At 48.5% G+C, this 14,260-nt stretch overlaps 1 protein-coding gene across 2 annotated transcripts in view; it reads left to right on the top strand.

Moving 5' to 3' along the window:
- Positions 1 to 10,009: 10,009 nt before the first annotated feature.
- LOC135917082 (uncharacterized) overlaps positions 10,010 to 14,260 on the top strand; it is a 73,545-nt gene continuing 69,294 nt past the window's right edge. The window contains exon 1 of one of the 2 annotated variants that reach the window (XM_070531964.1): positions 10,010 to 10,278. In XM_070531964.1, coding sequence (XP_070388065.1) covers positions 10,232 to 10,278 — 47 coding nt within the window. In that variant the 5' untranslated portion in view covers positions 10,010 to 10,231. Of the gene's footprint in view, positions 10,279 to 14,071; positions 14,209 to 14,260 lie in introns of those variants that run through there. The other variant, XM_070531966.1, reaches the window with a different exon arrangement.

Genomic DNA, 14,260 nt, shown 5'->3' with positions numbered 1-14,260 from the left:
CCATTCGATTCTTCAGGCGCTTGAGGATATTGGTGTTGGTGGCCGGATGTATGCATGGCTGCAGAGTTACCTCAGTGGCCGCACCGTTTTCATGTCCACTTCGGATGGCGAGACTGATAGACATGACGTTCGCAGGGGTGTTCCGCAGGGTGGTGTCCTTAGCCCAATATTGTTCAATATCATACTGGTGGGCCTTGCAGACGAGCTACCTGAAACAGTGCGTGTCAGTAGGTACGCGGATGATATCTGTATTTGGTCATCTGGGGTCACACGTCCACAAGTGCGTGCAAGACTCCAACGTGCGGCTACCATAACGGCGAAGTACTTGCGCCGTAGAGGCCTGCAACTCTCAGCAACTAAGTGTGCAGTCCTGGCATTCACGCGCAAATCAATGTCACATTATCCAATCGTTGTCGACGGAACAGCGCTCCCTTTAGTCACCCACCAGAGATATCTTGGCGTGATAATAGACCGCAGCCTTTCCTGGACCAAACATGTTACTGCGCTTGGGGCTAAACTGACCAACTTCATACACGTTCTTCGTGTAATATCAGGACTGAGATGGGGCCCCTCTGAGCGAAGTTTGCTCCAAGTGTACCAGGCACTTTTTGTGGGCTACATACGCTACAGCATGCCTGTGTTATCTAACATGGGGTCCTCTTGTATACGCACGCTGGAGAGCCTTCAGGCACAAGCACTACGAATATGTCTTGGCTTGCCACGCTGCACGTCAACTAAGGGCACAATAGCGGAAGCACGGGCTTGTCCTATCGACATATACAGGTCTTGTGAACCTGTGCGAACCTATCTTCGCCTGCTAACCAGACACTCACACCATCCACTGTCAACACTTCCAAGCACCAACCTTGACTGTGCTTTTTCTAAAGCTATTGCATGTCACGCAAGCATTTTACCTGCAAGATTCCAGGCCACCGACATCCCCGTGACACCTCCATGGACATTGCCAAGACCACTAGTGAGGCTTCAGATACCCGGAATTGGGAAGAAATCTCACGTTTCCTCCATTGGCTTGAAGCAGCTCACCCTAGCTGTCCCATATATTTACATCATATAGTGGGACTGTACAAGTATATACCGATGGTTCGGTCACGCCATCTGCCACAACGGCCGCATTTGTCATCCCACAACTGGGAATTGCTCAACGATTTCGATTAGACCACAAATCGATATCTACGGCTGCAGAACTTGCGGGAATATGAGAGGCTGTCCGTTTTATGAGAACGCAGACACCCCATAAATGGACGATATTGTGCGATGCCAAATCAGCGCTACAGTCGCTAAAATACTTTTTAAAGAAAGGACCATACTATCTGCTCGTGCTGGAAATCGTCGAACTTTGTCACAGTGCCGAGTTAAGTGGCCACGTGATTACCTTTCAATGGATGCCTAGCCATTGTGGTGTCTTTGGTAATGAACTCGCTGACAGTGAGGCAAGATCGGCCTCCTCTTCCTCTGATGAAGTACGGATTGCCTACTCGCGACCTGACACCAACTCCATGATCAAGGCACTCATGCAGGACCTTACAAAGGCTTACAGAGCCCACTCTGACAATATTCACAGACGTCTATATACGATTGACCCAGACGGTAAATTCTGTTTGCCCCCGAAGCTTACACGGAGCAAAACATCATTGCTACACAGGATTCGGCTCGGTGTTGCTTTCACCCGTCGCTACGCACACCTCATCGGCCAATCGAACAACCCCGATTGTGTACACTGCCAGATGCCCGAAACACTGCAACACGTACTGTGCGACTGCCCAGCATATATGCTGGAGCGAAGGACGTTAGACAGTTTCCTAGCCAGCGTTGGCAGACAACTACGGTCGGAGGAAGCTATCCTCGGCCCATGGCCCGACACTGCAGTTTCAGTGCGTGCAAAAAAAGTATTGTTGAAGTTCCTGCAGGACACCAAGCTCGACGAGCGGCTCTAGCGAGGCAACTGTCTCATGTATACATAAGCACTCACCACTTCTCTTATCATCATCATCCATCCCAATACTTTCACTCCCCTTCCCTCTTCCCCAGTGCAGAGTAGCAGACTAGAGCGCACTAGCCCAGGTCGACCTCTCTGTCTTTCCAATCAATAAATTCTATTCATTCATATAAAGGGGAGAGGGCTAAGTCGGGTGGGCGAGTCAACGACCGAAGGTGTGTTAGCGGCGAGAGTGTAGATTGGAGATTGACACGTGGCCGTGTCCATAGCCCCCCTTTATTATCTGCTTCGCTGTAGATCAGTGGGCTATCGTCTTTCTGAAAGAGATGATGAAAGGAGCGGCAGAAAACGGTGCTCCATTCTATTCTGTTCTCTATTCCATTCAAATGAAATATATAAAGGAAAAAAAAGAAAGGGAGGAAAAAAGTACACTAGGCAACCAAATGAGAATAACTAAGTGCTGTTGTCTATAGCCTGAAATTTAGCGAATAGATTCTAAAGCTCCCTTTGAAACGTTTATGCCTATTGGTTGCAGTGTCTTCAACTTATGAATGAGGTATGATTCTCTGTATTTTGTTTCTCGTTCAGAACGGAAACTGCACTGTAAGTTGCCGGGTTTAAGTTCATCAAAGTAATGACCTGAAATTAAGCTACATCTTACGGTCAAATTTCCCTTCTGAACGAGAAAGAAAATAGAGAGAATCATATGTGCGCGTGTTTTAGCTCGCATCAGTGCTTTTTGCGTGTCGATCGCTATCCTGCGGTGCGATCACTCGCGATCTTCCCTTGCGGTAACCGTATTAGGAAGACCTCTTGCTCTTCCTTGCACAATAAAAACAGACACAATATCCGCAATTACGTAAACATTCTCAGAGCCATCAGCGTACCAATTAGCGTACCAAATTCATTGCCTTAGCGTCCATTGAGCTGCCTACTGAGCTGGCAACATCTGTCCAGCCACTTCTAGCGCATCTGTGTGCAGCATTAGCCCTCATAGTGCTAGCCAGCGCCGCTCGGGGCGAAGCGGTGGCGCCTTGAATGCGAGGATGCCTTCTTCTCAGCAGCGCTACCGCCGTGCAAATGAACGTTAAACAACTCACCCAGTTTTATATCCCGATGCAGTACCAAACTAAGCCCAGAAATGACAATTGGGCGGACTTTCGTGGGTCAGGTTTGCTCGAAGAATTGTGGGGCCTGTCTACGCATTTCAGAGGTCACAGCGACTCTGGCGTGCGAAGACGACGTTATGCGCATCACAAAGGAAAAAAAGAATTTTTGTTTCTTTAGATGAGATGGCGGTATACGCTGGGAGAGCCTGTCACGGGGTTTACACATCGGGCCGAACTCGTTACATTTTGGCGCGCGCTAACCTTGCGTGAAACGGAACCAGGCGTCGGCGCTCTGCAGCCGTGCAGGAAGCCTCCCGAGCGCCAGCCCTTCTGCAAGCGGCTGCCGCCAGGGACGAGGGTGCCGCCGCTTCCGTCCCGAATGGCGTCCGGTGCGTCGAGCACGTGGGAAGATAACGTGTACGATGACGTCGAAGTGCCCGGCTCCAACAAGTCGCAGCTGTACCTGCAGACCAGGGACGGCCTGACCGAGGTCACCTACGAGCCGGTCCCCGACCAGGACCACGTCGAGACCATGCACCATATCGCGGGACAAGGAGAAGCTTGCCGCCTCGCCCAATGCGAAGCACTCCGCTGGGGCGCCCGGGGCCAAGTCGAAAGGAGCGGCGGATCCGACCAAGCGTTCGCCCAAAAGCGGGGATGAGCACATTTACGAGGACATCGATGCCGCCCATATAAATCAGCAATAGTCAGTTAGGCTTACACTTCCTGAACTATGTATAACCCCGATTTTTTTTTTTTTCGATACACTCGAGCCATTGTTGATATTTTTTTTTTAGGCTCGCGGACCCCAGAAGGCGTACTTGAAGAAAAGAAAAAAGTGAGAGTCATCCAATTGTTTTTATTGCGTAGCGACGAACAGTTTGCATACACAAAGAACAAACCTAGCACCAAACGATGCGGGAGCCCCTTGGTATATAATAGTTTGGTAACCATTACACATAGATGCACTTGTGCAGCAGTGATGCTATCCTCAGAACATTACAGTGAGCTGGGTTAATGCAGCGCGAGCTGAATTTGCGTTGTCTAAAGTACGCTCTCAGAATCTTCGTTGCATAGCCTCCATAGCTTTACTATTATTATTTTTAGGCGCGAGGTGAACTTGGTCAATCTGTATAGTTTACTGCGTGTTTTGTAAGGTAGGTTTGCCTGGTTCATATAATGTTAAACCAACACAATGTTTACATTATATAAAGTACTCACAGATTTGCTCAGGGAAAGCGGTCCTGATATGTTGTTCAAGTTTCAAAATGTTTGGGCCACCGAATAGCACACCTGCAGGCAGCCAGAAATGGACGAAGCGGGAACCCTCAAGATCGAGAACTGTGCTTCCCTGACCCAGACTCGTACATATGCCCCTCGGCTCGGTACAACACACGAGAGATGCCGCGAGTGTGAAACATATAGCTTTGTGGCAAGGTTAGGCTCAATTAACGATGGAACAGGCACGTATATGCAACCGCTCCACAAGCACGCGCAAATATTTTGCAGCAATCGCAGCGAAGGAAGCAGAGCGCTGGAATACCCGTGGGCATACGGCTCGGAAAGTATAGAAATGGAGAAGATAAAAGAAAAAGAATGAACACTCGTGATAAAACGACAAAGACAAAACAAAGAAAGGAAATCGGGCAGGTCTCGTTGTTTTATATTTAAGACAGTGAAGAGCTGTCTTGTAAAGGCATGGTAAATATAAGCCAATTAAGCACAATCATTTTATTGCATTTGGGTATTGTTTATTTGAAAAAAAATTATTCGCCATCCCGCCCCTGCGAAAGTGGATGTCCAGAGACGCTGTTGCAAAACCACCACTGCAACTGCTGAAGGGGTCATGGAATACATTATTGATGGTTCACCGGTTGAAGGACACCGGCGCCACAGTCGACAAGGGCTGAATGTGTGGATGAAAAGTCAGTGCCCCAGATCACGTCGTATGGGCACTGCTCAAGCACAAGAAACAGATCACCTGTCCGATGGCCAGATATAGTGACGCGGGCAGTACACGTTTCAACAACGGTAGGTGTACTTCCATCGGCGACTCTTGCTGCACGTTGCATGGCAGGTGTCAGGACTTTCTTAAGCTTCTCGCGAAGACTAGCGCTCATCACCGAGATTTGTGTACCGGTATCAATGGGCCGTAACAGTAACACCGTCGACTTGGACTTCAAGCAAATTAGACCAGGTAGGTACAGTAAGACGAGGATTTCGAAGCCGGGTCAAGACTGCAGCGTAACCTCCGGGCGCTGCACTCGCTAGTTTTCCGGTGCCTAGCGTCCAGGGTTGGCAGGCGAAGGGAATCGGCGGTCGCACGGTGATGGTGACCTGCTATACACATTGGTGCGAGTGTCGACATCGGGTGTGTCAGTCGGTATACAGAGAGCGCGACGATGTTGTACGGCAGTAGCCTTCAGGGCGAGGGTTATGGGTGCTCCAGCCAGACGGCGACGTCCGACGGCCCCAGCATATGCCCAACTCGAGAGCACGCGACACATTGGGCGATCATTTGGTGTCCTCCACTCGGCGGGATTGCGGCATCGCGAATAAAAGGGCTGGCGCCTCGGTGCGACTGGTGGAACTGATGGTGTGACTGCTGGAGCGCGCCCGGTGCAGACAGACGAGAGTCCCAAATTAGCGACCTCCTGTCGAACCACAGCTTCAATCAAGGAAACCATAGGCTGGTTAGCAGTGGAGATATCGGGCACAAGAGGGGCTGGTGACATTGCTTCTATTTCAGGACGAACGATACGTTTTAGAGCGCAGCTCTTTGGCGTCCGTTCCTGGGTTTCGCGTCGTCGTCGGCGTTAATTGTCGTCGGCCTCGTAACCAGCTCCGCCTCCCTTTCATCCCCCCAGCGCTAGCAGCGACCGACTGATACCGCTGGATGCCGCTGACGCCGCTAGAGAGTCAAGATAACGTGACTGCATAGAACACCGTCGCCGCCATGCAGAAAGAGGAGGAAAGGGTCCCCCCCCCCCTGTTCTTGTGTGGCGGATAGGGTGCTCTTCAGTTGCCGACGCGCCGGTTATTTCACGTAGGCCCCGGCACGTCGACGAATACGTGACCACCTTCCCACGGCTAGACCTGGTTCTTAGCGCTGCGGAAGCGAGGGTATCATATTGTTTGTGTCGGCATCGGCGGCGTTGTCCCTGAAACCAACTCCGCAGCTGGGGTTGACTCACTATCGGCGTCAGCGGCATCAGTCAGTCGCTGCTATCTCTTCCCTCCTCCCTTTATCGTGTTGTCCACTTGCTGCGCGCGCTTCTGCCCCCATCGTTTGCCGCTGGGTGTACACGCCGCCCCCCTCTTCCTGCAAGTCTCCGGTTGTCAAAGCGCCGGCTCGAACTTAATTCCTTTCTTCGCTCCTCCTCCAATGCAACCCCTGTGCGGTGGCAATCAGAGAGCCAGATCGGTGGCGGCGGATCTGTATATGTGCACCGCCCGAGCCGAAATTGCCGCTGCCGTTCGCCCTGTGCGGTGGCAATCAGAGAGCCAGATCGGTGGCGGCGGATCTGTATATGTGCACCGCCCGAGCCGAAATTGCCGCTGCCGTTCGCCACTGCGAAATTATCTGCCAGTTCTTTCTGAGCCATGAGCGAGACGACCGATGGAAGTCCTCCGTCTGCTGCTGCTGCTGCTGCTGCTGCTGCTAAACGAGCTGCCAGAGCAGAGGCCCAGCGCCGTCGCCGTCAGAATCCAGAGGTGCGTGCCGCCGAAGCAGAAGCTTACCGTCGCCGCCGTCGACATGATCCAGGAGTACGCGTCGCCGAAGCAGAGGCTAAGCGCCGCCGCCGAGAAGACCCTGCCGTTCGCGCCGCCGAAGCGGAGGCTCATCGCCGCCGTCGAGAGCAACCAGCAGTAAGCGAGGCTGAAGCAGAAGCTCATCGCCGTCGCAGAGAAGACTCTACCGTTCGCGCGGCCGAGGCCGAGGCCAAACGCAAACAAAGGCTCGCAAACAGTCAGGGTGCAACAAATGTTTTCCGGCGACAGTTTACAGACAATCCGTTTGGAAGTGTGTGTTCAGTGTGTGATCGGCTCTGGTTCCAAAATGACGTGAAACCGCTTCCGGATACGTGCCGTGAGAATCTCCGGTGTGCGTTTCCCAACTCGGACTTGTGTCAATTCAGACTGTGTTCTTCATGCATGCACAGTCTATTTCTCCGACCACAAAGCTTCCTTCATGACTGTCAAGAACTGTTAGTGGAGTCTTTGTTAAAGGAATACGTGTGAAAAAAAAAAAATTCTGTGATAGCGCATACATGTGTTGCTCGATTTCTTTGCCTCAATCTATCGAAAAGGTGAAACAGCTTATTTGCTGCGCTCAAATTTCGCATTAGGAAGTAACGTAATCGTCGGTACTTTTTTTTAAGTGTCCGAAGCAGGCAATTGTGAAGTCTGTGGCGGTTCTTCACATGATGACGATGCGGCAGTATTGGGGAGCCTATTGAATTGCTGCAGCAATACGGCGGGATTTTGCTTGTTTGAATCACCGATACCCTTTCACGATGGCATCCATATGCATGGTAGCAGCGTTCCCGAATACCAAGAGGTTGAATGCGTCGTCGGTACCTTTGAGTATGTGCCTGATCTTGTCCGCTTCGGACATGTTACCGTCAACTTTGCGGCAAAGCGCTACAATATCGATATACGAAATTTACGAATTTATGATTCAGTATATGACTGTGCGCGAGAGCCAAGTTCTTTTTTAGTGGCTAACTGACGACCCAAGGGCTTGCCGAACAAGTCGTTCAGTTTTTCTTTGTATAGGTTCCAGCTGGTGAGATCGTGCTTATGCGTCTCGTACCAGACGCGTACAGTTCTCTTTAGATAAAATACCACATTTTCCGGCATATAAGGGTATCGTCCCACCTGCTCTGTTTGCTGACACGCATTGTTAGGGTTGGCGTCTGACACCACGTGGCGACAGATATTTCATCCGACCATCTTCGTCGAAATGAGGCGTGACTCCTCCTGCGATGGTTAACGACACGCACTTCGTGCACAAAGAACTTTCTCTCACCAGACCTCTTACCAGGCCTCGTTGAAATGAAGCGTGACTTTCTAATTCGCCATGACCGTTTCGAGTGCGCCTGTGTGCCGGAAGCCCCGCAGTGTACAGCCTCTTTTGTGTGTGGGTGTGCGTGTGTGTGTGTGCGCGCGCGCGCGAGTTTAGAGAGGCCCTTTCCTCGAATTGGACCTAGAAGAGAACTTCCGCGAACCCGCAAAGCGCAGAAGAGGCGCACAGGCGTCTACAATTCCGGGAGGCGGGACGACTTCTTCCTTCAGCAGGCTCGGTATAACCAGAGGAGGAGGGGCCCTCTTTCCGTGCCGGTCACGTGACATCGACGGAAGCAAGATCCCGCCCACGATTGTAGAGAGCCTATTTAAGGGGCTCCGAAATGTATTTTTAAACACTTCATGCTCTTCTCATTTTCGTTCATCTACCTTTGAATAAACCGTGCAAGTTTCGTACTAGAAATCTTCTCGCCCTTGCTTGGTCGCCATGGTCTACCGTATGCCTGCAGCCCGCCGACAACGCCACGCTATAAGTAACGTCGGCTGAGCTTCGATAGGCAGATGCCGCTACTTCTCGGCAGCAGTACGATACGCTACCCTGGAGTACGCAACAGTGCTTCAGTGGCCATCGCCGAGGGAACAACGCGGCGGCCACTTCGGAGTTCCCTGCTGGGGTGATGGTCATGAACAAGCAGCGTACCCCGCACCTCCACCAAAAATTTCGCACAAGAACACGTATATTTACAAATATTTACAGGTAAGGCGAGCAGCAAAGGAGTCACAGCAGCCACTATGGCGAGGATGATGATGATGATTATGATGATGACCCCATGTTATGGCTCATACCCACACTGGGGGAATGGCCAGGAATTGCGTGCTGAAACGATTACCTATCCTTTGAATTGTTACAAATTCGATGAGGAAAAAAAAAGAAAGAAAAGGAAACCTACAAAAACAAACAGCCACCTCTACGTCTTTTTCATCGATGCTGGCCTAATGCGATAGATTTCTTCTGTCACGCGGCAATATCACACTTGAATAAGAATTTTTTGAAACGTGTTTGCTGCAACCGTATTTAAGTTCTCACAGAGAGTTTCCGTAGCCTACGACCAATTTTCCTTAAATTTGGTCTTGGTGGCTTTTAATGTTCTGTCAAGCCAGGGGGCTAAATTCTGCCCCTCTCGTTAGACACGCTCATAACACTCTAGAGTGCTTGCATGCGTAATATATTGCGATAGCCCCAATTACCTATCTAGTTCGAACTTTACCTCCAGGACACCCATTATCTTGTCCTTTCAGTCAGCAAACATAAGGAAGCTGCCTCCTTTAGTTCAGTGAGGACACCACGCGAACCTAAAGTATCACGCGTGGAAAAAATAAAAATAAAGATATGAGGGTTCAGTAATTATTCGTAATGCATGTAAATAAGCCAGAAACGTTAAAACTGCTCTGCACATTGCACTTAAAGTACTGCCTATTCCTTCAGAGTATACAATATCGAAAACGCAGAGTTATCTTGGGACATTGGAAAAGCTAGCTAATAGCAGCAGTATGATACTTTCGAACACTTGCTTACAATTCTTTTAAAGGCTGTATTATATCAAAACGCATTTACCATCGCGCCTAAGCTTGCTGTATTGTTCCCATTATGTTCGCTCAAATTTGACCTCAGTTGTAATTATGCCAGCGCAGCCGTCAAAGTTTTACACTGCTCGTATATAAAACAGGATAACAACGCTATGGACCACTTGCATGCATATTCTAATGGAAAATGTGCATTTAACTCAACAATTTGAAACATTGCCTACATCTCTGAGGTCAAGCTGAATTAGACCCAATAATAGAAAAGCAACAGACGCTGTAACACTAGCGTAAACATTAAATTAAAAAAATAATTACTTTTTTGCTCAAGATACAGTTAATTTGATTTATTTTAGTAAAATGATTGCTTTCCTCGGCGCAGCTGTGACGTCACGTTACCGCTCGCGCAGCGCGCATGGCTCGCGCCGCTCGTTCGAACCATTTCGAACCTTTCAACGTCAAATGTCGTAGCTGCTACGAGTTTTGCCAATGAAATAAGCAATGTGCGTCGGCCTTCATTAATTTCGCCCTCGAGCAAGCAGCCCATGCTAGTAATATGTCGAACATCAAGGTAGCTGTCAGGCTGAGGCCTCCGATTGACAGGTGAGTTGGAGTTACGTTATGCGGTTATCACTGTGTCACACTAACTGCTTGGAGTGCGAGGCGTCGTTGCGTCTAGCATTTCGTGTGTCAAATTTCATACGTCTTGCCATATAAACAGTGCAGCTGCATCGAATTCACAGCAGAACAATCAACAATGGAGTAGCTACTATGTGGCGGTAACAATGCGCGTTCGGCAGGATTGTTGCTTTTACAATAGACGCTGTTATTTCATCGCTCTATTGCTGAGACCTAACTGTGGCATTGAGAACAACACACCCTTATATTCTACTGAACATGCACTTCCCGTTCCCCTTCTCACGTTTTCTTTTTTTGCTACAGTTAACTGTCAGCTTGCTTTAAAACTCAACGGATGCGCAAATGAACTGGCCACCAGCTGATTACGTGCATCGAAACAAATAGCGCGTTCTACTTCAGGCGTGAAGCTGCAGAAAGTGTTTATTAGCAGTTTATGTGGTGCATAACCCCACAATCCACCCAAGATTACGAAAAGGCAAAGCCATTGATTTAGCATCGCCAACAACATGTCGAACACCCCATCTAACATGGTAGTGCTTTCACTAAAGTGTCCGTATATGCGTGACGATACTCTGCACACTCAAAGTGAAATAGAGCGGCATTTAATATGCAGGAAGTCCAATCTGGCTCCAGCTCGATGCTTTTCTTTTTCCTAACTTTTTTCCAGCCACCGTTGAACGGAAGTGGCAAAAACAGGTGCACAAGCGTGTACAGGTTCCTCAGAAAGTAAACGGAGCACGCGAGCGAAGGCCGAATCCGTGATGTTCCGCACCTCACAGAAAAATTCCCATTCGTAGAAATGAAAGTTCTCTATTCCTCAGCCTTTTTACCCACATGATTAGAAAAATATACCCATAAGTTTCCCTGAAAAGAAAGTTCCTTGGCAAACGTGGTTGTTAGATGAAAGTTACGTTGAGTGACCTTGCAAGGTTTATTGGTCACTTTCGTGTATAACGCGTAAAACAAACATTCACTTTCTAATGTTTACTGTTCAACTCTGGGCATTTCTGCCGCATAGTCCAAAATTTGTCATCCAGCTTTAAAGTGATTCTCAGTTGTTTAACCAAGGAAATATTGACGCAGCAGTCTGCATTTTATGCCTTGTACTAACCATAATACGAGCTTTTCAATAATGTAGTATAAGAACTTTAAACTTACTGATACTTAGTTGATCCCGTGCACTGAAATTGATGTGCTGTGGATAGACTTTGCAATGTCTTGTTCACTAGCATAATTTCAGTGTTTACTCCATGAATCGTAACTTTCCCGGAATATCGTAATGATTTTCCTTTCCTGAAAAATTGTGGGCAGCAATTCCTTGAAAAGAGGAAAATTACCTTCACGGAACATTACTGGGCTAAACTGCATCTCCGTGCATCAACGGTGGCAGCACATACTACAGAGTACGCATGAAAAAAAAAAATGTGGTGGCAGTGTGGCACACTTTTGACCACTGCTTTATCAAATGCTCAGGCAAACAAGCGTTTTTTGTAACTGCAGGTGCTAGGGAAGCGTCTTGCGCTTACAGCAACCATTTATCAACTTTGAGGAGCTCTTGCGAGAAGCATTTGCTTCCTGCACGTGCAGTATGCGTCGCTGCCTGAGTTTCGTTTCTTGAGGCATGCGATGATTGCTCTTGTTAACAATCGCCGTCATCTCGCTGTGAGCGGGAACATCGTGATAGTGGTGCCGCATTAAGTTGATTTCAGAGCACGATAGACTGCTGCTATGTGCGATCAATTAACACTTTTTATTCAAAGACCTAAAAGTAAATATTTTCAACAGAGATCAATCTGGCTGGGTGGGAAATAGAGGAAAGAACTGCTCCAGCCAAAGGTAAAAAAGTTCAGGCATTTCGAGATTGGTGCGGTCCCTTCTTTAGGGGGTGACTGAAGCAACCGAAAAAAGTCTTTTCAGCTCCTGCCTTTGTGTTGCCAATTCCTCCTCCTCTCTGTAGTGCAGCAAGGGCCTTGAGCATGCACAGGGTGAAGTGTACTCAATGACCGATGGATGTTGCTGTGAGTGTTTTGAACGTGCCACGACTCAAGGAGATGTCTTGTCGTGTTGGTCTTGGTTTCGACCACAGAGGTGGCTTTCAAATCAATTGCACAGTCATGCATCTCGCAGCGTTCAGGGAGAGCGCTGCGCTAGGCTTTGAGCTTTCGTATGTCGTTCTTGTTCTGGTGGATTCTGTCGGAAAAACTAGTTTTCATCAATGTAAGTGGTGGGGCACTTTGAACATGACACTTCAGAAACAATCCCCTGGCATTTCTCCGTGGATGGTCAGTCCTTTGGCTGCATGAGCAACTGTGCGAGTGTTCACGCTGGCTTGTTCACTTACTAAAAATTTCTACGAAAAATCTTGAAAGCACTTCTTATCTCAAGAAACAAAGCTTGGCCAAGGACGCTTGCCACATATGCAGGAAGCAATTGCTTCTGGAAAGAGCTGCTTGCCACCGACAAATGACTACTGCAAGTGCAGAATCTCCCCTAGCATCGACAGTTACAATAAGCTGTCAATTGAGCTGTCAATGAGGCAGTTGTCAAAAGCGTATCACAGTCATTGCAGATTCATCTTGTGCATGCGCAGTAGTACATGCTGCCGCCACTAGTGCATTGAGATGCAAGGTCCATTTGATTTGCATGCACCACTGTGAAGCATTTCATGGCAGGGTACAAGAAGTCCAAAAGTTGTGCAGCTCGAGTTCAGCAATGCAGGCATAACACGACACGTGAAATGAATGGTGAGCTGCAGATGCGGTTAGTCCGCATAATCTGCATCGTCCTTGTTAGTTTGAAAGGCATGGTAAAAATATGACGGATCCCAAACTGCAGGTATGGTTTGCTTCATAGGCGTTTAGTCTTAAAAACAGCAGAAAAAAGCCGTTCCTGTGCTACAGATAAGCAACCTACACCCTGGAGCATATGTTGAACTGAACTTCTGTCTTCTTTGGTAAACATGCAGAAGATCTTATTTTTACTCGGTATTACAGGGCAATAAACATCAAAGTAAACCAGCAGTCCTGACATATTGATTGGGACACGTTGTTTAATCTGGAACAATGTTGGTTCGATCAGCACGGACAGCTGAATAGTGTACACATGCATGAAAATTTAAGCACGTAAACAACACATCCGGTGTTGTATATATGCAGTAGGTGTGTGTAAGCGGGGTTTCAATCATGCATATGCCAGGGTGCTGTGTCGCTGACTGCGCTGCTGCTTTGCACTTGCATGTCGGCACCATCAGTAGGGAGAGTGCAGAAAAATTGTGAACCAGTACTACATTTGTGCTGAACCTTTGGAAACGAACGGCACGGTTCAGAGGGTGCCATTGCTCTACCGCTGAACACGAATGGCAGGATGCGGCACATTGTGAACTAGCTAAAATGATGTAAGCGGATTGAACAAACCTTCGGTTTGGCCGTCACTCCTGTCTTCCATTTAATTTCTGGGATGTCTGTACACTGTCACATAAAAGGTTAGGCACGGGTACATGTCAAAGAACACCGTCTACTACAATGTCCCTCATAGACCACATGTGCACCTTTGGGACGTCAAGCCTCAGTTATTCGTAGGATGTGTGACTTTGGAATGTGAAGCCCTATCAATTATGAGTGGCGATGGCATCTGTGCAAGTCACTTCATCTTGTTTTTCTGCAAGCATGCGATTCTTTTTCTATTGGGGTTGGGGTTTTTATTTTGACCATAACTGCTTTCTTCAAATGAAATGCTATGTAGACCTGAATTTTCAGCGATTGTAGGTTGCAGCCATCTTTTTCTCGGGACTGCGGAAACTGGTGAATGAGGGAGAGGGTTGGCGCTCAGCCGGGTTCTTGTGGCATGCGCAACCCTCAGTCACTGCACCGGCCACACTGACAGATGGTGACTGAGGTCAGGATTATGTATGCTTGCTCTAAATGTGGGTGCGGCAATAAAAATGTTC

This window comes from Dermacentor albipictus, chromosome 1, assembly GCF_038994185.2.
Source record: "Dermacentor albipictus isolate Rhodes 1998 colony chromosome 1, USDA_Dalb.pri_finalv2, whole genome shotgun sequence".
Taxonomy (NCBI): Eukaryota; Metazoa; Arthropoda; class Arachnida; order Ixodida; family Ixodidae; genus Dermacentor; species Dermacentor albipictus.
The sequence above is the reverse complement of the archived record's forward strand: the minus strand, read 5'-3'. Positions and strand labels throughout refer to the sequence as shown.